The 24148-nt window shown below is 41.9% G+C and overlaps 2 protein-coding genes, 3 non-coding genes and 3 pseudogenes across 8 annotated transcripts in view; all 8 read left to right on the forward strand.

Annotated features, from left to right (window-relative positions):
* The window catches only part of LOC127944816 (uncharacterized), a 155586-nt gene that overhangs the window by 120127 nt on the left and 11311 nt on the right, over positions 1–24148 (forward strand). Inside the window, exon 5 of one of the 3 annotated variants that reach the window (XR_008150438.1) lies at positions 23017–23324. The exons of 1 other annotated variant lie outside the window; for it this stretch is intronic. The gene's annotated coding sequence lies outside the window, so the exon portion shown is untranslated. Of the gene's footprint in view, positions 1–1776; positions 1796–23016; positions 23325–24148 lie in introns of those variants that run through there. One more of the 3 variants, XR_008150440.1, reaches the window with a different exon arrangement.
* Positions 1026–22954, forward strand: LOC127944817 (uncharacterized). Of its 2 annotated transcripts, none has more exons than XM_052541123.1 (2): positions 1026–1210; positions 22433–22954. In XM_052541123.1, the coding sequence occupies exons 1-2, from the start codon at positions 1089–1091 to the stop codon at positions 22923–22925; spliced, it is 615 nt and encodes a 204-aa protein (XP_052397083.1). In that variant the 5' UTR covers positions 1026–1088; the 3' UTR covers positions 22926–22954. The 2 variants fall into 2 exon arrangements, with proteins under 2 accessions (XP_052397083.1, XP_052397082.1); XM_052541122.1 differs by lacking the exon at positions 22433–22954 and adding an exon at positions 12115–12636.
* On the forward strand, positions 2067–2243 carry LOC127945611 (uncharacterized; annotated as a pseudogene).
* On the forward strand, positions 2592–2755 carry LOC127945373 (U1 spliceosomal RNA). Its single transcript, XR_008150708.1, has one exon. It is a non-coding gene; the product is annotated as a U1 spliceosomal RNA (small nuclear RNA).
* LOC127945615 (uncharacterized) lies at positions 12997–13173 on the forward strand (annotated as a pseudogene).
* On the forward strand, positions 13522–13685 carry LOC127945368 (U1 spliceosomal RNA). The gene has a single exon (XR_008150702.1). It is a non-coding gene; the product is annotated as a U1 spliceosomal RNA (small nuclear RNA).
* LOC127945616 (uncharacterized) lies at positions 23317–23493 on the forward strand (annotated as a pseudogene).
* On the forward strand, positions 23842–24005 carry LOC127945369 (U1 spliceosomal RNA). Its single transcript, XR_008150703.1, has one exon. It is a non-coding gene; the product is annotated as a U1 spliceosomal RNA (small nuclear RNA).

Raw genomic sequence — 24148 nt, forward strand, 5'->3', positions numbered from 1 at the left:
GCTCATCTGGGGAAAAGGAAAGACAAATGCTACAAGATGTAACATGATTTTAATCATATTTTTGTAGTCTTTTTATTGTCTTCTGTTTTAAATGCCTCATACCTTTTTAACCCTACTGCTCATGGCCCTCACCATCTCTACTATCAATGTCAGAAGTGTGAGGTCCACCATTAGAGCACAGAGTATTTTGTCCCTTTTAAAATCTTTTAAGTCAGATTTGTTTTTATTACAAGAGTGTTCTCTGCCCTTTTTAACTAGGTACACAAAAATGGAAGAGCTATGGTCCGCAGGAGCCTCCATATGGAGCGGATCAAATTTTAACAAAAACGACGGAGTTGCGGTTTTAATTAATAATCCTAACATCTTGGTGAAGAGCAGCACTGTGGTGAGGCAAGGCCGGGCACTTTTAGTAAATCTGACCTTTTTAGACAGGGATTTTATTGTTCTTAATGTATATGGTTTTACGGAAAAGAACGAAAGATATGAGCTTTTAGAAGACTTGCAACCCCACATGCTAGGTAGGGCTCCCCTAATGGTAGCAGGGGTTTTTAATTGTGTTTTATCTAAAACAGACAGGAAAAGGGTAGGGGAGGATTTCAGAGTGGACAAAACATTGGTTTTATTGCAGGGTTTAGTCAGAGATTTTAATTTAGTCGACTGTTTTAAAATTTTGCATCAAAGAGAGGAGGGCTTCACCTGGTTCAGTGGTGATGGTACCAAAGCCTCTCGAATCGACTACGTGTTTACAAGGGACTGCCCGCCAACCGATGCTACATTAACCCCCCTTTTTTTCTCTGATCACATGATGCTGTCTTGCACCCTTTCACTGCCCATGGGTGTGACGGTATTGATTTGGTTTTTAAAGACAACGATTTTAAGATTTTAGGCGTTAAATTTGATAAAGACGGGGGTGGACGGGAAAACTGGACTGACTTGTTAGGGAAAGTTAGGAAAAGACTGGGGTTTTGGGGACTAAGACAGATGACGATGGAAGGCAAGGTTTTAATTTTTAAATCTGTGATTTTACCTCTGATTTTACTTGTCTGTTCTCCAGAACAGGCACAAGGACTTATCGTGGATGGTGGCTCATGAGATCCTCCCGGTCAGGGCGGTTATGCACTCCAGAGGCATGGCCAAAAACCCCATCTGCCCGCGGTCCGGCTGCAATTCCCCGGAGACCGTCCACCACCTGCTCTGGGAGTGCAGCACTGTGCGGGACCTGTGGGCCAAGACCGGCCCCCTGTATTTCCCGTGCCTACCAGCGGGTGGGGCCCAGTTCGGGTACCAGCTCGCCATCCTTGGGGTGGGCCGGGGCTTGAAGGACTTGACGGCACAGAAATTTACCTCGCTCTGGCTCACCCTCAACGTCATCAAGGATGCCATCTGGGCCACCAGAAACCTGCTGGTGGGGAAGCGCGTTACAGTAACCCTCCATGCATGCGAGCTAAAGGTAACATCAATGCTGCAGGGGTACCGGACGACGATATTCGGACGGGGGGGCCGGGGTCGCACGGAGAGTGTCCCGGCAGGCACCGACCCTGGCCGCCCGTAGATGCACCCTCACCACTCTGGCTACGGGAACAGCGGGCCAGCGGGCCAGCGGGCCAGCGGGCCAGCGGGCCGGAGGAGAGGAGATCTCCGCTGAGTCCATAAAGTAGCATCTCATGTCCCTGTTCTGGAGAGTGGGGTGATGACCCACTTGATAAGGACTCACCCCCGGTCTTGAACAATAGATGATTTTTAATTGGTGTTTTTTATTGTTTTATCATAAAAGAGGTTTTATTAACATATATATATATATATATACGAGGCTTGTTTGCTTTTTTAAAAATTTGTATTTTACTTTTGGAACTGACCGCACCTTTTAAACACACCTCAATAATGGACTTTTAAAAACAAGCAAAACACTGTGGTTTTAATCAAATGTTTTTTAACAATGATTGTTTCTTTCATTTTACCATGTGTATTTATTATATATTATATTGCTTGTTTTAATGTGTGATTAAAAAGAAAATGTTGTGTGAAAAAGAAAAAATGCAAATGGAAAAAATGTAAATGGTGACAATAAAACTTTTTCGAAAGGAAAAAAATCTGTTCTTATCAGTTTAATATCTGATACGTCCCCCATCCGGGGACTACATATTAAATGGATTTTTAGATCACGGAGCTGGAGCCGGGGCTTGCTCCGTCCACTCCATGCATCGGCCTGGTATTGCAGTGTCTCCAGGAACGGTGTGCTTTCCCTTTTTGCATAGCAGAAGAAGGAATGAGAGCTGCCATTGCAGATGCTGTGGTTTATTGCAAACTTTTTTCCTGATCTTTTTCCTGTCTTGGAGTCTTCCACTAACGATGCACCCACCTGAGGTCTTGAAGTCTTTCACAGACGAGGTGACGCATCGAATCAGGTGTGTTTGTTTAAAGAGAGTCATCTAAAACTGGCGTTGGGAAGCACCGGCCCATGAGCTTGGCAGTTTCCAGGCCAGTAACGGAAGGCACCCGTCCTTCCTTTCCTGGAGGGGGGGCGGAGGGCTAACCGTTGGTGAGGATGGTAGAAATGCAAATCACACCTCTGGCTGACCGCCTGGGCCTTCATACTTACCTGGCAGGGGAGACACCATGATCAAGAAGGCGGTTCACCCAGGGCGAGGCTTGTCCATTGCACTCCGGCCATGCTGACCCCTGCGAATTCCCCAAATGCGGGAATATCGACTGCATAATTTATGGTAGTGGGGGACTGCGTTCGCGCTCTCCCCTGAAATTGTTGGTGAAACAAAGCAGAAGAGGTTTTTACAGTTTTTTATTTATTTTCGTTTCAGAATGAGGAGTTCTGTCACATGCGAGATATGTGTTGTGCGCCTGTGAAACAAAGTCACTTGCGCTCTTGAAAAATCGGACCCTGGGGGGTAGTTTAGTTCGAACATAGCGCAGACCTTACTTTGAAAGTAGATTGGACTGACTGCAGCCTAGCTGTAACTGTCTCCATGTTGTTTGGTTGTCCTTTTTTTCGATTCGTATTAATTTTGTTGTCGCTTACAGCGACACCTAGTGGCCTGTCGCCGCGCCCTTTTTCACCTGGCCTCGGACTGAGCCCCTGCACAGGTGTGCCGATTTGGGTGAAGGGATCTCACTCCTTCCTGGAGTTATAGCCATTCGAGCCACCTCGGACACGCCACCTTAGCACGTTTTGAGGTCCCCTCGCCAAGGTGAATGGAAATTTCCTCTTTTTTTGGATGATTATTGACACTCAGACTCCAGAGAAGCTTTCTGTGCTGATTTGGGTGGGACTGGGCCAAATACCTGGCGCCAGGTTGCAAAAGAAGGTTTTCGACAAAATCCAAAATACCCGAAAATTTCGTCAGAGCGACTGGCCAATCTGAGACCTGCGTCTCGTTCGGCTCGAGCCAAGGATTCCGGTGACATAAGGCACGTGGCTCTGCGACCAACCGTTTGGGAGTTACGAGCGATCACGTACTTTCCGTCAGGCCGATCCGGACGAGGCCCGGTGACGTTGTAGACAGGGGAGGGTACTACCCAGATAGCACACTTACGTCTGCAAGATGTCTGTTAAAGAACTGTTGATCTGGAAAGCATCTGCCATCTACAAACGTCTGACATACGCCTTTCAGATGTCAGTTTTATATACCTTCTAAATCATAAACATCTAAAAGACATCTAATTGACATCTAATTGACATCTATCTGACATCTAAAAGGCAGTGTTGGGGAGTAACTAGTTACATGTAACAGCATTACGTAATTTAATTACAAAATGAATGTAACTGTAATTAGTTACAGTTACGAAGAAAAAATTAGTAATTAAATTAAAGTTACTTATGAAATTTTTAACGATTACAAAGGCAATTACATTTGAATATTTACACACATCCACATCCAGATTTCACTGATTTCTTTCCCAAATTGCACTGACTATTCTGAGACATACGCCCTAATAATTTCCAGAATTTTAACAGATTTTTTTTTTTTCCTAGTCCACCCTTCCTGTAAATTAATGGCAAAAACATGCAGTTTCATTTAATACACATAGGCCTACTGAAGCTTTCAGTGTTGTCAGCCTCTGCCGCCTCAATATAGGAGTACATGAGCACATAAACATAATTTCTAGAACTGCTCTGTGTCACGTCATGCATTTTACCTATCATATCATATACAAAGAGACAGCAGTTTAAAAAAACAATGTTTCAGGAGTTTATTATACAGGAATGACACATGCTTATTAGATAACTGTATTTGAGTTGATGTATATGTTTTTATTCATTATTATTTAATTTTCACAAATTTAGAAAAGTAATCTAAAAGTACTCAAAAGTAATTAGTTACATTACTTTAATAAAGTAATTGAAAAAGTTATACTACTATAACATTTTAAACAGGGTAACTTGTAATCTGTAACCTATTACATTTCCAAAGTAACCTTCCAAACACTGCTAAAAGGAGACGTCCAATAGACGTATTGCAGATGAGCAAACAGCCTTAAAACTACATCTTGCAGATGTAAATTCATATGTCAAATAGACGTCTCCTAGATGTATGTGTGCTATCAGGGTACCATCCCCCAGCGTTTTTAGGTCTCCCAAAACTTACCAAAGCCGAGATGGGCATCGCCGTGTCCGGCTTCCTCCCTGCTGCGTCTTAGCAGCATCGCTTCTCGGCCTTTTGGCTAAGATCAAGTGCAAGTGGCATGACCGCAGTACTTGGAGGCTAAAGTTTTGAGAAAGAGTGGTGAAGAGATGGCGGAAGGAATTTTTGAGAGAAGGATAAAGAACACGACAAGACTCTACTGGGAAGGATCCAGAGAAGAAGAAATGCCAGAAAGGGAGGAATTCATCCAAAAAGTCATCATCGATGTGTTGAAGATTGAGCCTCCGGGGATTCTTGGAATTCAAAGAAATGGTAAAGACAAGTATTTTGATGTCACGATGAAAAACAGTATTTTGTTCCAGGGATTTTTGGAAAAGTTCAGAGAAAAGGAAGGTGAGCATCCTCTGGATAAGTTTCGAATGCAGTCTTTGGGGAGAAATAATTTCCGGATTTTGTCAATCAATATGTTTGACATGAACATGGAAGATGAAGAGGTGGAATCTTTTCTTCGAAACCATGTAAGAATAATATCTACGGCAAGGTACAGAAGAGACAGATTTGGGGTGTGGAATGGACAAAGGCAGTATCAAGTGTTACTCAACGAGGACCCAGCTGGTTTTCAGGGTTATCATCATCCTCCGGCCAGTTTTAAGATTGTAGGGGTAAGGGGATACATAGTGTATTCTGGTCAGCCTCAATATTGTAGGAGATGTCAGGAATTTGGACACTTGGAATACCAGTGCAATATAAGATGTCTGAATTGTAAAGATCCGGGTCATGCTGCTTCGGAGTGTCCAAAACCTAAAGTGTGCAAAGAGTGTGGGGCTACTGATCATCTCTTCAAGACATGCCCAAAACGAAAAAGAACGTATGCCAGTGCAGCAAGAGGAGAAGAAGGAACAGACCTTAGGCCCATTGAGGTTGTTATTAAGGAAATACAGGCATACCATGGAGTTTCTACTGGCCAAAATGAGGAAGTAAGCCATATAGGTTCACCCACAGATACAGAAATAATAGAGGGTGTGAGAGAGGTTTCAGCAAGGAGCTCTGTTTCAGGCCTTGTCCCAGCTGAGCTAACAAATCCAGCCATTGAGGAGTCGGAGAAAATGGAAGAGGAGGGTGGTGAGTTACAAGATACAGTGATTTCAGACACCTTCCACCATAAAATCAATACTTCCTGGGGTGACAGAACTGAGGATGAGAAAGAGCAAGGAGCTGAAGAGTCTTGGAAGTTTGCTCTTAGGGCAAATAAAAGGAAATTAGAAGGAAACGAGGAAGAAAACAAGATAGAGATATCAAATTTGTTTAGTGCATTGGATCATCGGATGGATGATGAGGGGTCTTTGGGCTTACCTGAGATTGCGGGTGTGTCATCGATGCCTAGATCCCCGATAGTGCCTCCTTTATCAACATCGGAGGAGGAGGTGGAGGTAGTGGAGGCAGGGTTGCTGTCGGGTGGTTACCTATCGAGGGAAGATGTGGAGTTTTTTAGAGGGACCACTGGGTTTATAGAAGAGACAGACAATGGGAAAGGAAATGGAAAGAAAAAGAAAACATTACCTGCTGATCTTCATAAATGACGGACTTGAAATTTGTATCCCTCAATGTGAGAGGTCTGAAAGATGCTGGAAAGAGGGGTGCTTTGTTTTTTTCCTTGTCATCCATGGACTTTGAGGTGGCATTCCTACAAGAGTGTCATCTGAAGGGTGAAGAAGATACAATAACTTTCACTAAAGAATGGACTGCTGGGGTTTCATATTGGAGTATTGGGAATGTGCATTCGGATGGGCTGGGGATTGTGTTTAAGAATAATAGATTTATGATAGAGAACTATGTATCACTGGTGCCGGGGAGATTACAATGTTTAGATGCACGATGGGGTGAGTATAGATTTCGCTTTATTAATGTATATGCACCCTGTGTTAGAAGTAAACGATTGGATTTTTTCAAAAACTTACCAATTTTGTGGGATACCAATAAATGTGTAATAATGGGAGGAGATTTTAATATAACTTTGGATAGTTTGGAAAAAAATGGGGAAGTTGACTTTTCAGGGATTTATTTAAAAAAGGAATTAAAAGAGCATTCCTTACAGGATGCATGTAGGAAAGGTAATAAAGACGATTCAGGGTTTACATGGGGTAATACGAGGGGGAATAGAGGTAGACTAGACTATGTTTTTATAACACATGGGATAGAAATAAAAGAGTTGAGGATTTTACCATGTTGGTGTTCAGATCACGAAATGGTGTTAGTCACAATAGTAAATAATGAGGTAAATATGGGTAAGGGTTATTGGAAAATGAATATTAGTTTACTGGAAGATGATATCTTTAAAAAGGAATTTAAAGAGTTTTACAAATTATGGCAAGAGTTTAAAGTGGGGTATGTATCACTTTTAGAATGGTGGGAAGTGTTGAAAATAGAAATAGCTGGTTTTTGCATAAGATATACAGAAAAGAAAAGAAGACAGGAAAGAAAGGAGATCTGGAGGGACAATAACAGATTGCAAAAAATAATGGCAAATCGAAATGGAGGGTTAGAGGTGAGAGAGGAGGAAATTGTGGAGATAAAAGGGAAAATTAAAAGGTACTATACTAAAAAGGCAAAGGAGTTTGCATTTTTAGCAAAGATAGAAGAAAGGGAAAAAGATGAAAAAGTAACTAAATATTTTTTTCAAACAATAAAACAGAAACAAAAAGGGGAAATAATTGATGGGTTTATGTTAGAGAAAGGAGAGGTTAAAGGGAAAGAAAACATATTTAAGTATGTTTGTGCTTTTTATAAGGAACTTTTTTCTAAAAGAGAGGTAGATGGGAGGAAGGGAGAGGAATTATTGGGAGGTATAAAGAGAGCTTTATCCGAGGAACATAGAGAGGGAATAGAAGGTGAGATTAAGGAAGAGGAAATTAAAGCAGCCCTTACTTCCATGAAAGGAAATAAAACACCAGGGGGGGATGGGTTGCCTAAAGAGTTTTATGGGTGCTTCTGGGACATAATAAAAAGAGATTTGGTTTCGGTATACAGGGAGGTGTATAAGACAGGTAAGCTAATTGGGTCTATGAGCACTGGGGTTATACACTTAATCCACAAGAAAGGTGAAAAAAAAGATATTAGAATTTGGAGACCAATAAATGTATTAACAACTGATTATAAAATTCTAAGCAAATGTTTAACAAATAGGTTACGGGAGGTGATGGCAGTATTAGTGAATCCAGATCAAACTTGTGGGGTTAAGGGAAGGTCTGGCTCCTTGAATTTATTACTCATAAGAGATATCATTAGCTGGGTGGAGGAGAGGGATCTGCCTTTCTGCATACTGAGTCTAGACCAGGAGAAAGCCTTTGATAGGGTTAATCATGAATTTTTATTTAAAGTGTTAGAGAAAATGAATGTTGGGGAAAGGTTTATTTCATGGGTAAATGTCCTATATAATAAAGTATATAGTAGGGTGAAGATAAATGGGCTTTTGAGTGAGCCGATTGAACAAAAGGGTGGAGTGAGGCAGGGATGTCCACTGTCTCCATTGTTATATGTCTTGTTTATAGAGCCTTTGGCAGAAAGAATAAGGAATGAGCAACACATTGAGGGAGTACACATTCCAGGAGGTTTGGGTGAACGGGTAAAAGTAGCTCAGTATGCAGACGATACAACTGTATTTATATCTACAGATAGAGGGCTGGAGAAAATTGTACAAATATTGGGAATGTATTGTGCAGCTACTGGCTCGGCCATAAACCATGCCAAATCAACATTAATGTATTGTGGAAAATGGAAAGGAAGGAAAGAAGTGAGGTATGGTTTTTCGGTGTGTCCTACGGGAATCAAAATTTTAGGGGTTAAATTTTATCATAAAGATTCGGCTAAATTAAATTGGGAGGAAAAAATTGAGAGGGTGAAAAAGAAATTGAATATTTGGAAGTGCAGAAAGCTTAGCATTACGGGGAAGGGGTTAGTAGTTAAGATAGACCTGTTGTCTAGTTTGATTTACTTAGCCCTAATCTTTCCAATTCCTACCAAAAGTAAATTAATTTTGACTAGGTTGGTCTTTTCATTTATATGGGGAGGGAAGTACGAACCTGTTAAGAGGGAACAGATGTACCTAGAGGTAGAAGAGGGAGGTAGAGAGGTGGTGTGTATTCCTTTAAAGTTAGAAGTACTGTACGTTTGTTTTTTATGTAAGATACTAATAGACAATGTGCAGCATAAAGCTACGTATTTTGTAAAATTGTGGGCAGCTTTGCCTTTAAGGAAAATTGTTCCCTTAGACAATAGAGGACCAAAGGCTGATAGTAGACCTTGGCAATATGAAAAGTTAATTTTGTTTTTAAGAGCACATCCTGGGTGTAAAAAGAAAGAGTTACTAAAAAATCATAAACAATTATATCAAGATTTAAAAGGAAAAATGGTAGTAACACAAAAAGCAGAATTGAGTAAGAAAAAAAATAAGTGGGAATGTATTCAACATAAAGATTTAAGTAATGAGAGGAAGGATTTGAATTGGCTGGCAGCATTGAATAGATTGCCGGTGAGAGAAAGATTATATAATCAAGGATCCACATGTATTAGAAGTTGTCCAAGAGGTTGTTCATGGGTTGAGACTCTGCAACATGTTTTTTGGGAAAGTTATTTAGCTCATTGTTTTTGGAAAAGAACACAACAATTGTTAAGGTTAGTAATAATAGATATTGTTTTGAATCCTGACTTAATTATAAGAGGAGAAGGGTTGGTACAGTTTGAAAAAAGGGAAATAATTTGGTGCATAATAAGTATCGGTAAAGAGATATTGTGGGAAGAAAGAAAAGCTCAAGTAAAAAAGAAAAAAGAAGGTAGAACATCAAAACAGTTGTGGTATGAGTTGAAATACAAAGTGTTAATGGAAACTAAAATGTGGAAAATAAGGATGGAAAAAGAGAAATATATGTTTTTGTGGGGTGAAGTGGAAAAATATTGTAAATAAAAAAAATAAAAAATAAAATAAAAAAAATCTGTTCTTACCGCTTCTCGGTCTTTTGGCTAAGATCAAGTATCTTGTCGGATGGTTGAGACTGCGATCGCCTCTTGGAGGTTTCCTGACTCGTGAGATCCTTTCATATCTTGAGTCACACAACTTCGAGAGGTATATTGAACTCTGCTGCTTCGGGCTCCAACAAGTTTTAAGGTAAGGTCTTTTAATTATTTATTTTGTTATTTATTGTTGTTTTAAGTTTTTAGGCTGTTGGTGCCTCCATCATGTCGGCTGCCTGTGCCGGCGTGCGGAGGCACCACAGCGTGCGTTTTTTATTCAGGCAGGGTGAGGGGAAGCTCCTGGGAATGTCCCGTATGGACTTTTCCAGGAAGCTGATCCAAAAGACCTTAGCTTTTAAATGTGACGACCTGAATTGTTTGATGACTCTGCCCTTGAACAAAGGATTTGATGTTAGTTTTAAAACCGCTTCCCTACTTAATGACTTTTGGCAAAGGTTTGAATCAGTTAAAGCCCAGTTCTCCATGTTCACTGTTGAGAAACTTTCTGATAACACACTTAAAACTGTGATTGTCAGGATGTTCAATGAAACCGTGACTGGAGATGATATTTGTGTTTGGTTGGGTAGATTTTGCACTGTTCGAGGCCAGCCTGTCAAAGTGTTAGATGAAGATGGCATTTGGACATGCTCCTGGCGAATTCCCATTAAACAATGGGAAGACGCTGGGGGCTACCAGGGCCTGAAACATCTGCCTTCCATGATTGTGCTCGGAGAGAACAGAGGCTACATACATTATCAAGGAATGCCCAAACTCTGCAGAAAGTGTGGAAGGTTTGGTCATCTAGCTGAAGCATGCCAAGAGTTAATCTGTGGGAAGTGTAGAGAAATTGGTCACAGTTTTGATGACTGTACCAATGGCAGACGGTGCAATCTTTGTGGAGAAACAAACCATCTCTACAGAGACTGCCCTAAAAGTTTTGCCAACAAGCTAAAAATGGCCGCCCCACATGGGCAACAAACGAAGGAACAAAGGAGAGAGGAGGCGGTCCCTGAGGTTTTGGCGGGAATTTCAAATTCCCAGCCGGCCTCAGGGATTGGGCAGGAAGGAGGAAGTGGGGCGGCCACAGGGGCGGAGGCAACGGAACAGGAAGTGGTAATGGAAGGAGAGGAAAGTGAGGAAGAATCACTGGTAACAGTTTCGGATGGGGTGGAAGAATCCACCGGGAGTGAGACAGAGTGTTCACTCCCTAATGCTCAGGTGCAAAAAAGACCTGCGGGGTCTCCTCTGATTGTAACGGAGGAGAAAAAATCTAGGGCAGCATATAAGCTCGATAGTTCCGACTCGGTAGATCTGGAGCGCATGTGGCCCGTAGAGTCCCCAAATGAGGTTTCCTTTTTGCACATTAAGCTAACAGCATCATCGCCAAAGGAGCCACAAGAGGTTCCCTCTGTGGCCTCTGAAGCGACAGGCATTTGCCCTCCTGACCTCAGCTCATCTGGGGAAAAGGAAAGACAAATGCTACAAGATGTAACATGATTTTAATCATATTTTTGTAGTCTTTTTATTGTCTTCTGTTTTAAATGCCTCATACCTTTTTAACCCTACTGCTCATGGCCCTCACCATCTCTACTATCAATGTCAGAAGTGTGAGGTCCACCATTAGAGCACAGAGTATTTTGTCCCTTTTAAAATCTTTTAAGTCAGATTTGTTTTTATTACAAGAGTGTTCTCTGCCCTTTTTAACTAGGTACACAAAAATGGAAGAGCTATGGTCCGCAGGAGCCTCCATATGGAGCGGATCAAATTTTAACAAAAACGACGGAGTTGCGGTTTTAATTAATAATCCTAACATCTTGGTGAAGAGCAGCACTGTGGTGAGGCAAGGCCGGGCACTTTTAGTAAATCTGACCTTTTTAGACAGGGATTTTATTGTTCTTAATGTATATGGTTTTACGGAAAAGAACGAAAGATATGAGCTTTTAGAAGACTTGCAACCCCACATGCTAGGTAGGGCTCCCCTAATGGTAGCAGGGGTTTTTAATTGTGTTTTATCTAAAACAGACAGGAAAAGGGTAGGGGAGGATTTCAGAGTGGACAAAACATTGGTTTTATTGCAGGGTTTAGTCAGAGATTTTAATTTAGTCGACTGTTTTAAAATTTTGCATCAAAGAGAGGAGGGCTTCACCTGGTTCAGTGGTGATGGTACCAAAGCCTCTCGAATCGACTACGTGTTTACAAGGGACTGCCCGCCAACCGATGCTACATTAACCCCCCTTTTTTTCTCTGATCACATGATGCTGTCTTGCACCCTTTCACTGCCCATGGGTGTGACGGTATTGATTTGGTTTTTAAAGACAACGATTTTAAGATTTTAGGCGTTAAATTTGATAAAGACGGGGGTGGACGGGAAAACTGGACTGACTTGTTAGGGAAAGTTAGGAAAAGACTGGGGTTTTGGGGACTAAGACAGATGACGATGGAAGGCAAGGTTTTAATTTTTAAATCTGTGATTTTACCTCTGATTTTACTTGTCTGTTCTCCAGAACAGGCACAAGGACTTATCGTGGATGGTGGCTCATGAGATCCTCCCGGTCAGGGCGGTTATGCACTCCAGAGGCATGGCCAAAAACCCCATCTGCCCGCGGTCCGGCTGCAATTCCCCGGAGACCGTCCACCACCTGCTCTGGGAGTGCAGCACTGCGCGGGACCTGTGGGCCAAGACCGGCCCCCTGTATTTCCCGTGCCTACCAGCGGGTGGGGCCCAGTTCGGGTACCAGCTCGCCATCCTTGGGGTGGGCCGGGGCTTGAAGGACTTGACGGCACAGAAATTTACCTCGCTCTGGCTCACCCTCAACGTCATCAAGGATGCCATCTGGGCCACCAGAAACCTGCTGGTGGGGAAGCGCGTTACAGTAACCCTCCATGCATGCGAGCTAAAGGTAACATCAATGCTGCAGGGGTACCGGACGACGATATTCGGACGGGGGGGCCGGGGTCGCACGGAGAGTGTCCCGGCAGGCACCGACCCTGGCCGCCCGTAGATGCACCCTCACCACTCTGGCTACGGGAACAGCGGTCTTGCACAATAGATGATTTTTAATTGGTGTTTTTTATTGTTTTATCATAAAAGAGGTTTTATTAACATATATATATATATATATATATATATACGAGGCTTGTTTGCTTTTTTAAAAATTTGTATTTTACTTTTGGAACTGACCGCACCTTTTAAACACACCTCAATAATGGACTTTTAAAAACAAGCAAAACACTGTGGTTTTAATCAAATGCTTTTTAACAATGATTGTTTCTTTCATTTTACCATGTGTATTTATTATATATTATATTGCTTGTTTTAATGTGTGATTAAAAAGAAAATGTTGTGTGAAAAAGAAAAAATGCAAATGGAAAAAATGTAAATGGTGACAATAAAACTTTTTCGAAAGGAAAAAAATCTGTTCTTATCAGTTTAATATCTGATACGTCCCCCATCCGGGGACTACATATTAAATGGATTTTTAGATCACGGAGCTGGAGCCGGGGCTTGCTCCGTCCACTCCATGCATCGGCCTGGTATTGCAGTGTCTCCAGGAACGGTGTGCTTTCCCTTTTTGCATAGCAGAAGAAGGAATGAGAGCTGCCATTGCAGATGCTGTGGTTTATTGCAAACTTTTTTCCTGATCTTTTTCCTGTCTTGGAGTCTTCCACTAACGATGCACCCACCTGAGGTCTTGAAGTCTTTCACAGACGAGGTGACGCATCGAATCAGGTGTGTTTGTTTAAAGAGAGTCATCTAAAACTGGCGTTGGGAAGCACCGGCCCATGAGCTTGGCAGTTTCCAGGCCAGTAACGGAAGGCACCCGTCCTTCCTTTCCTGGAGGGGGGGCGGAGGGCTAACCGTTGGTGAGGATGGTAGAAATGCAAATCACACCTCTGGCTGACCGCCTGGGCCTTCATACTTACCTGGCAGGGGAGACACCATGATCAAGAAGGCGGTTCACCCAGGGCGAGGCTTGTCCATTGCACTCCGGCCATGCTGACCCCTGCGAATTCCCCAAATGCGGGAATCTCGACTGCATAATTTATGGTAGTGGGGGACTGCGTTCGCGCTCTCCCCTGAAATTGTTGGTGAAACAAAGCAGAAGAGGTTTTTACAGTTTTTTATTTATTTTCGTTTCAGAATGAGGAGTTCTGTCACATGCGAGATATGTGTTGTGCGCCTGTGAAACAAAGTCACTTGCGCTCTTGAAAAATCGGACCCTGGGGGGTAGTTTAGTTCGAACATAGCGCAGACCTTACTTTGAAAGTAGATTGGACTGACTGCAGCCTAGCTGTAACTGTCTCCATGTTGTTTGGTTGTCCTTTTTTTCGATTCGTATTAATTTTGTTGTCGCTTACAGCGACACCTAGTGGCCTGTCGCCGCGCCCTTTTTCACCTGGCCTCGGACTGAGCCCCTGCACAGGTGTGCCGATTTGGGTGAAGGGATCTCACTCCTTCCTGGAGTTATAGCCATTCGAGCCACCTCGGACACGCCACCTTAGCACGTTTTGAGGTCCCCTCGCCAAGGTGAATGGAAATTTCCTCTTTTTTTGGATGATTATTGACACTCAGACTCCAGAGAAGCTTTCTGTGCTGATTTGGGTGGGACTGGGCCAAATACCTGGCGCCAGGTTGCAAAAGAAGGTTTTCGACAAAATCCAAAATACCCGAAAATTTCGTCAGAGCGACTGGCCAATCTGAGACCTGCGTCTCGTTCGGCTCGAGCCAAGGATTCCGGTGACATAAGGCACGTGGCTCTGCGACCAACCGTTTGGGAGTTACGAGCGATCACGTACTTTCCGTCAGGCCGATCCGGACGAGGCCCGGTGACGTTGTAGACAGGGGAGGGTACTACCCAGATAGCACACTTACGTCTGCAAGATGTCTGTTAAAGAACTGTTGATCTGGAAAGCATCTGCCATCTACAAACGTCTGACATACGCCTTTCAGATGTCAGTTTTATATACCTTCTAAATCATAAACATCTAAAAGACATCTAATTGACATCTAATTGACATCTATCTGACATCTAAAAGGCAGTGTTGGGGAGTAACTAGTTACATGTAACAGCATTACGTAATTTAATTACAAAATGAATGTAACTGTAATTAGTTACAGTTACGAAGAAAAAATTAGTAATTAAATTAAAGTTACTTATGAAATTTTTAACGATTACAAAGGCAATTACATTTGAATATTTACACACATCCACATCCAGATTTCACTGATTTCTTTCCCAAATTGCACTGACTATTCTGAGACATACGCCCTAATAATTTCCAGAATTTTAACAGATTTTTTTTTTTTCCTAGTCCACCCTTCCTGTAAATTAATGGCAAAAACATGCAGTTTCATTTAATACACATAGGCCTACTGAAGCTTTCAGTGTTGTCAGCCTCTGCCGCCTCAATATAGGAGTACATGAGCACATAAACATAATTTCTAGAACTGCTCTGTGTCACGTCATGCATTTTACCTATCATATCATATACAAAGAGACAGCAGTTTAAAAAAACAATGTTTCAGGAGTTTATTATACAGGAATGACACATGCTTATTAGATAACTGTATTTGAGTTGATGTATATGTTTTTATTCATTATTATTTAATTTTCACAAATTTAGAAAAGTAATCTAAAAGTACTCAAAAGTAATTAGTTACATTACTTTAATAAAGTAATTGAAAAAGTTATACTACTATAACATTTTAAACAGGGTAACTTGTAATCTGTAACCTATTACATTTCCAAAGTAACCTTCCAAACACTGCTAAAAGGAGACGTCCAATAGAAGTATTGCAGATGAGCAAACAGCCTTAAAACTACATCTTGCAGATGTAAATTCATATGTCAAATAGACGTCTCCTAGATGTATGTGTGCTATCAGGGTACCATCCCCCAGCGTTTTTAGGTCTCCCAAAACTTACCAAAGCCGAGATGGGCATCGCCGTGTCCGGCTTCCTCCCTGCTGCGTCTTAGCAGCATCGCTTCTCAGCCTTTTGGCTAAGATCAAGTGCAAGTGGCATGACCGCAGTACTTGGAGGCTAAAGTTTTGAGAAAGAGTGGTGAAGAGATGGCGGAAGGAATTTTTGAGAGAAGGATAAAGAACACGACAAGACTCTACTGGGAAGGATCCAGAGAAGAAGAAATGCCAGAAAGGGAGGAATTCATCCAAAAAGTCATCATCGATGTGTTGAAGATTGAGCCTCCGGGGATTCTTGGAATTCAAAGAAATGGTAAAGACAAGTATTTTGATGTCACGATGAAAAACAGTATTTTGTTCCAGGGATTTTTGGAAAAGTTCAGAGAAAAGGAAGGTGAGCATCCTCTGGATAAGTTTCGAATGCAGTCTTTGGGGAGAAATAATTTCCGGATTTTGTCAATCAATATGTTTGACATGAACATGGAAGATGAAGAGGTGGAATCTTTTCTTCGAAACCATGTAAGAATAATATCTACGGCAAGGTACAGAAGAGACAGATTTGGGGTGTGGAATGGACAAAGGCAGTATCAAGTGTTACTCAACGAGGACCCAGCTGGTTTTCAGGGTTATCATCATCCTCCGGCCAGTTTTAAGATTGTAGGGGTAAGGGGATACATAGTGTATTCTGGTCAGCCTCAATATTGTAGGAGATGTCAGGAATTTGGACACTTGGAATACCAGTGCAATATAAGATGTCTGAATTGTAAAGATCCGGGTCATGCTGCTTCGGAGTGTCCAAAACCTAAAGTGTGCAAAGAGTGTGGGGCTACTGATCATCTCTTCAAGACATGCCCAAAACGAAAAAGAACGTATGCCAGTGCAGCAAGAGGAGAAGAAGGAACAGACCTTAGGCCCATTGAGGTTGTTATTAAGGAAATACAGGCATACCATGGAGTTTCTACTGGCCAAAATGAGGAAGTAAGCCATATAGGTTCACCCACAGATACAGAAATAATAGAGGGTGTGAGAGAGGTTTCAGCAAGGAGCTCTGTTTCAGGCCTTGTCCCAGCTGAGCTAACAAATCCAGCCATTGAGGAGTCGGAGAAAATGGAAGAGGAGGGTGGTGAGTTACAAGATACAGTGATTTCAGACACCTTCCACCATAAAATCAATACTTCCTGGGGTGACAGAACTGAGGATGAGAAAGAGCAAGGAGCTGAAGAGTCTTGGAAGTTTGCTCTTAGGGCAAATAAAAGGAAATTAGAAGGAAACGAGGAAGAAAACAAGATAGAGATATCAAATTTGTTTAGTGCATTGGATCATCGGATGGATGATGAGGGGTCTTTGGGCTTACCTGAGATTGCGGGTGTGTCATCGATGCCTAGATCCCCGATAGTGCCTCCTTTATCAACATCGGAGGAGGAGGTGGAGGTAGTGGAGGCAGGGTTGCTGTCTGGTGGTTACCTATCGAGGGAAGATGTGGAGTTTTTTAGAGGGACCACTGGGTTTATAGAAGAGACAGACAATGGGAAAGGAAATGGAAAGAAAAAGAAAACATTACCTGCTGATCTTCATAAATGACGGACTTGAAATTTGTATCCCTCAATGTGAGAGGTCTGAAAGATGCTGGAAAGAGGGGTGCTTTGTTTTTTTCCTTGTCATCCATGGACTTTGAGGTGGCATTCCTACAAGAGTGTCATCTGAAGGGTGAAGAAGATACAATAACTTTCACTAAAGAATGGACTGCTGGGGTTTCATATTGGAGTATTGGGAATGTACATTCGGATGGGCTGGGGATTGTGTTTAAGAATAATAGATTTATGATAGAGAACTATGTATCACTGGTGCCGGGGAGATTACAATGTTTAGATGCACGATGGGGTGAGTATAGATTTCGCTTTATTAATGTATATGCACCCTGTGTTAGAAGTAAACGATTGGATTTTTTCAAAAACTTACCAATTTTGTGGGATACCAATAGATGTGTAATAATGGGAGGAGATTTTAATATAACTTTGGATAGTTTGGAAAAAAATGGGGAAGTTGACTTTTCAGGGATTTATTTAAAAAAGGAATTAAAAGAGCATTCCTTACAGGATGCATATAGGAAAGGTAATAAAGACGATTCAGGGTTTACATGGGGTAATACGAGGGGGAATAGAGGTAGACTAGACTATTTTTTATAACACATGGGATAGAAATAAAAGAGTTGAGGATTTTACCATGTTGGTGTTCAGATCACGAAATGGTGTTAGTCACAATAGTAAATAATGAGGTAAATATGGGTAAGGGTTATTGGAAAATGAATATTAGTTTACTGGAAGATGATATCTTTAAAAAGGAATTTAAAGAGTTTTACAAATTATGGCAAGAGTTTAAAGTGGGGTATGTTTCACTTTTAGAATGGTGGGAAGTGTTGAAAATAGAAATAGCTGGTTTTTGCATAAGATATACAGAAAAGAAAAGAAGACAGGAAAGAAAGGAGATCTGGAGGGACAATAACAGATTGCAAAAAATAATGGCAAATCGAAATGGAGGGTTAGAGGTGAGAGAGGAGGAAATTGTGGAGATAAAAGGGAAAATTAAAAGGTACTATACTAAAAAGGCAAAGGAGTTTGCATTTTTAGCAAAGATAGAAGAAAGGGAAAAAGATGAAAAAGTAACTAAATATTTTTTTCAAACAATAAAACAGAAACAAAAAGGGGAAATAACTGATGGGTTTATGTTAGAGAAAGGAGAGGTTAAAGGGAAAGAAAACATATTTAAGTATGTTTGTGCTTTTTATAAGGAACTTTTTTCTAAAAGAGAGGTAGATGGGAGGAAGGGAGAGGAATTATTGGGAGGTATAAAGAGAGCTTTATCCGAGGAACATAGAGAGGGAATAGAAGGTGAGATTAAGGAAGAGGAAATTAAAGCAGCCCTTACTTACATGAAAGGAAATAAAACACCAGGGGGGGATGGGTTGCCTAAAGAGTTTTATGGGTGCTTCTGGGACATAATAAAAAGAGATTTGGTTTCGGTATACAGGGAGGTGTATAAGACAGGTAAGCTAATTGGGTCTATGAGCACTGGGGTTATACACTTAATCCACAAGAAAGGTGAAAAAAAAGATATTAGAAATTGGAGACCAATAAATGTATTAACAACTGATTATAAAATTCTAAGCAAATGTTTAACAAATAGGTTACGGGAGGTGATGGCAGTATTAGTGAATCCAGATCAAACTTGTGGGGTTAAGGGAAGGTCTGGCTCCTTGAATTTATTACTCATAAGAGATATCATTAGCTGGGTGGAGGAGAGGGATCTGCCTTTCTGCATACTGAGTCTAGACCAGGAGAAAGCCTTTGATAGGGTTAATCATGAATTTTTATTTAAAGTGTTAGAGAAAATGAATGTTGGGGAAAGGTTTATTTCATGGGTAAACCTGGTAAGCCTGGCGAACCTGGCGAACCTGGCGAACCTGGTAAGAGGGAACAGATGTACCTAGAGGTAGAAGAGGGAGGTAGAGAGGTGGTGTGTTTTCCTTTAAAGTTAGAAGTACTGTACGTTTGTTTTTTATGTAAGATACTAATAGACAATGTGCAGCATAAAGCTACGTATTTTGTAAAATTGTGGGCAGCTTTGCCTTTAAGGAAAATTGTTCCCTTAGACAATAGAGGACCAAAGGCTGATAGTAGACCTTGGCAATATGAAAAGTTAATTTTGTTTTTAAGAGCACATCCTGGGTGTATAAAGAAAGAGTTACTAAAAAATCATAAACAATTATATCAAGATTTAAAAGGAAAAATGGTAGTAACACAAAAAGCAGAATTGAGTAAGAAAAAAATTAAGTGGGAATGTATTCAACATAAAGATTTAAGTAATGAGAGGAAGGATTTGAATTGGCTGGCAGCATTGAATAGATTGCCGCTGAGAGAAAGATTATATAATCAAGGATCCACATGTATTAGAAGTTGTCCAAGAGGTTGTTCATGGGTTGAGACTCTGCAACATGTTTTTTTGGGAATGTTATTTAGCTCATTGTTTTTGGAAAAGAACACAACAATTGTTAAGGTTAGTAATAATAGATATTGTTTTGAATCCTGACTTAATTATAAGAGGAGAAGGGTTGGTACAGTTTGAAAAAAGGGAAATAATTTGGTGCATAATAAGTATCGGTAAAGAGATATTGTGGGAAGAAAGAAAAGCTCAAGTAAAAAAGAAAAAAGAAGGTAGAACATCAAAACAGTTGTGGTATGAGTTGAAATACAAAGTGTTAATGGAAACTAAAATGTGGAAAATAAGGATGGAAAAAGAGAAATATATGTTTTTGTGGGGTGAAGTGGAAAAATATTGTAAATAAAAAAAATAAAAATAAAAAAAAAATCTGTTCTTACCGCTTCTCGGTCTTTTGGCTAAGATCAAGTATCTTGTCGGATGGTTGAGACTGCGATCGCCTCTTGGAGGTTTCCTGACTCGAGATCCTTTCATATCTTGAGTCACACAACTTTGAGAGGTATATTGAACTCTGCTGCTTCGGGCTCCAACAAGTTTTAAGGTAAGGTCTTTTAATTATTTATTTTGTTATTTATTGTTGTATTTATTGTTGTTTTAAGTTTTTAGGCTGTTGGTGCCTCCATCATGTCGGCTGCCCGTGCCGGCGTGCGGAGGCACCACAGCGTGCGTTTTTTTATTCAGGCAGGGTGAGGGGAAGCTCCTGGGAATGTCCCGTATGGACTTTTCCAGGAAGCTGATCCAAAAGACCTTAGCTTTTAAATGTGACGACCTGAATTGTTTGATGACTCTGCCCTTGAACAAAGGATTTGATGTTAGTTTTAAAACCGCTTCCCTACTTAATGACTTTTGGCAAAGGTTTGAATCAGTTAAAGCCCAGTTCTCCATGTTCACTGTTGAGAAACTTTCTGATAACACACTTAAAACTGTGATTGTCAGGATGTTCAATGAAACCGTGACTGGAGATGATATTTGTGTTTGGTTGGGTAGATTTTGCACTGTTCGAGGCCAGCCTGTCAAAGTGTTAGATGAAAATGGCATTTGGACATGCTCCTGGCGAATTCCCATTAAACAATGGGAAGACGCTGGGGGCTACCAGGGCCTGAAACATCTGCATTCCATGATTGTGCTCGGAGAGAACAGAGGCTACATACATTATCAAGGAATGCCCAAACTCTGCAGAAAGTGTGGAAGGTTTGGTCATCTAGCTGAAGCATGCCAAGAGTTAATCTGTGGGAAGTGTAGAGAAATTGGTCACAGTTTTGATGACTGTACCAATGGCAGACGGTGCAATTTTTGTGGAGAAACAAACCATCTCTACAGAGACTGCCCTAAAAGTTTTGCCAACAAGCTAAAAATGGCCGCCCCACATGGGCAACAAACGAAGGAACAAAGGAGAGAGGAGGCGGTCCCTGAGGTTTTGGCGGGAATTTCAAATTCCCAGCCGGCCTCAGGGATTGGGCAGGAAGGAGGAAGTGGGGCGGCCACAGGGGCGGAGGCAACGGAACAGGAAGTGGTAATGGAAGGAGAGGAAAGTGAGGAAGAATCACTGGTAACAGTTTCGGATGGGGTGGAAGAATCCACCGGGAGTGAGACAGAGTGTTCACTCCCTAATGCTCAGGTGCAAAAAAGACCTGCGGGGTCTCCTCTGATTGTAACGGAGGAGAAAAAATCTAGGGCAGCATATAAGCTCGATAGTTCCGACTCGGTAGATCTGGAGCGCATGTGGCCCCTAGAGTCCCCAAATGAGGTTTCCTTTTTGCACATTAAGCTAACAGCATCATCGCCAAAGGAGCCACAAGAGGTTCCCTCTGTGGCCTCTGAAGCGACAGGCATTTGCCCTCCTGACCTCAGCTCATCTGGGGAAAAGGAAAGACAAATGCTGCAAGATGTAGCATGATTTTAATCATATTTTTGTAGTCTTTTTATTGTCTTCTGTTTTAAATGCCTCATACCTTTTTAACCCTACTGCTCATGGCCCTCACCATCTCTACTATCAATGTCAGAAGTGTGAGGTCCACCATTAGAGCACAGAGTATTTTGTCCCTTTTAAAATCTTTTAAGTCAGATTTGTTTTTATTACAAGAGTGTTCTCTGCCCTTTTTAACTAGGTACACAAAAATGGAAGAGCTATGGTCCGCAGGAGCCTCCATATGGAGCGGATCAAATTTTAACAAAAACGACGGAGTTGCGGTTTTAATTAATAATCCTAACATCTTGGTGAAGAGCAGCACTGTGGTGAGGCAAGGCCGGGCACTTTTAGTAAATCTGACCTTTTTAGACAGGGATTTTATTGTTCTTAATGTATATGGTTTTACGGAAAAGAACGAAAGATATGAGCTTTTAGAAGACTTGCAACCCCACATGCTAGGTAGGGCTCCCCTAATGGTAGCAGGGGTTTTTAATTGTGTTTTATCTAAAACAGACAGGAAAAGGGTAGGGGAGGATTTCAGAGTGGACAAAACATTGGTTTTATTGCAGGGTTTAGTCAGAGATTTTAATTTAGTCGACTGTTTTAAAATTTTGCATCAAAGAGAGGAGGGCTTCACCTGGTTCAGTGGTGATGGTACCAAAGCCTCTCGAATCGACTACGTGTTTACAAGGGACTGCCCGCCAACCGATGCTACATTAACCCCCCTTTTTTTCTCTGATCACATGATGCTGTCTTGCACCCTTTCACTGCCCATGGGTGTGACGGTATTGATTTGGTTTTTAAAGACAACGATTTTAAGATTTTAGGCGTTAAATTTGATAAAGACGGGGGTGGACGGGAAAACTGGACTGACTTGTTAGGGAAAGTTAGGAAAAGACTGGGGTTTTGGGGACTAAGACAGATGACGATGGAAGGCAAGGTTTTAATTTTTAAATCTGTGATTTTACCTCTGATTTTACTTGTCTGTTCTCCAGAACAGGCACAAGGACTTATCGTGGATGGTGGCTCATGAGATCCTCCCGGTCAGGGCGGTTATGCACTCCAGAGGCATGGCCAAAAACCCCATCTGCCCGCGGTCCGGCTGCAATTCCCCGGAGACCGTCCACCACCTGCTCTGGGAGTGCAGCACTGCGCGGGACCTGTGGGCCAAGACCGGCCCCCTGTATTTCCCGTGCCTACCAGCGGGTGGGGCCCAGTTCGGGTACCAGCTCGCCATCCTTGGGGTGGGCCGGGGCTTGAAGGACTTGACGGCACAGAAATTTACCTCGCTCTGGCTCACCCTCAACGTCATCAAGGATGCCATCTGGGCCACCAGAAACCTGCTGGTGGGGAAGCGCGTTACAGTAACCCTCCATGCATGCGAGCTAAAGGTAACATCAATGCTGCAGGGGTACCGGACGACGATATTCGGACGGGGGGGCCGGGGTCGCACGGAGAGTGTCCCGGCAGGCACCGACCCTGGCCGCCCGTAGATGCACCCTCACCACTCTGGCTACGGGAACAGCGGTCTTGCACAATAGATGATTTTTAATTGGTGTTTTTTATTGTTTTATCATAAAAGAGGTTTTATTAACATATATATATATATATATATATATATATACGAGGCTTGTTTGCTTTTTTAAAAATTTGTATTTTACTTTTGGAACTGACCGCACCTTTTAAACACACCTCAATAATGGACTTTTAAAAACAAGCAAAACACTGTGGTTTTAATCAAATGCTTTTTAACAATGATTGTTTCTTTCATTTTACCATGTGTATTTATTATATATTATATTGCTTGTTTTAATGTGTGATTAAAAAGAAAATGTTGTGTGAAAAAGAAAAAATGCAAATGGAAAAAATGTAAATGGTGACAATAAAACTTTTTCGAAAGGAAAAAAATCTGTTCTTATCAGTTTAATATCTGATACGTCCCCCATCCGGGGACTACATATTAAATGGATTTTTAGATCACGGAGCTGGAGCCGGGGCTTGCTCCGTCCACTCCATGCATCGGCCTGGTATTGCAGTGTCTCCAGGAACGGTGTGCTTTCCCTTTTTGCATAGCAGAAGAAGGAATGAGAGCTGCCATTGCAGATGCTGTGGTTTATTGCAAACTTTTTTCCTGATCTTTTTCCTGTCTTGGAGTCTTCCACTAACGATGCACCCACCTGAGGTCTTGAAGTCTTTCACAGACGAGGTGACGCATCGAATCAGGTGTGTTTGTTTAAAGAGAGTCATCTAAAACTGGCGTTGGGAAGCACCGGCCCATGAGCTTGGCAGTTTCCAGGCCAGTAACGGAAGGCACCCGTCCTTCCTTTCCTGGAGGGGGGGCGGAGGGCTAACCGTTGGTGAGGATGGTAGAAATGCAAATCACACCTCTGGCTGACCGCCTGGGCCTTCATACTTACCTGGCAGGGGAGACACCATGATCAAGAAGGCGGTTCACCCAGGGCGAGGCTTGTCCATTGCACTCCGGCCATGCTGACCCCTGCGAATTCCCCAAATGCGGGAATCTCGACTGCATAATTTATGGTAGTGGGGGACTGCGTTCGCGCTCTCCCCTGAAATTGTTGGTGAAACAAAGCAGAAGAGGTTTTTACAGTTTTTTATTTATTTTCGTTTCAGAATGAGGAGTTCTGTCACATGCGAGATATGTGTTGTGCGCCTGTGAAACAAAGTCACTTGCGCTCTTGAAAAATCGGACCCT

Source organism: Carassius gibelio, chromosome A23, assembly GCF_023724105.1.
Source record: "Carassius gibelio isolate Cgi1373 ecotype wild population from Czech Republic chromosome A23, carGib1.2-hapl.c, whole genome shotgun sequence".
Lineage (NCBI taxonomy): Eukaryota > Metazoa > Chordata > Actinopteri > Cypriniformes > Cyprinidae > Carassius > Carassius gibelio.

What these genes read in the sequence shown, in the direction of transcription:
- LOC127944817 (XM_052541123.1), top strand. Translation starts at nt 1,089, where the DNA reads ATGAGATCCTCCCGGTCAGGGCGGTTATGCACTCCAGAGGCATGGCCA. An exon ending in TGCTCTGGGAGTGCAGCACT is followed by an intron (nt 1,211 to 22,432) that starts GTGCGGGACCTG and finishes TCTCCAGAACAG; the next exon opens with GCACAAGGACTTATCGTGGA.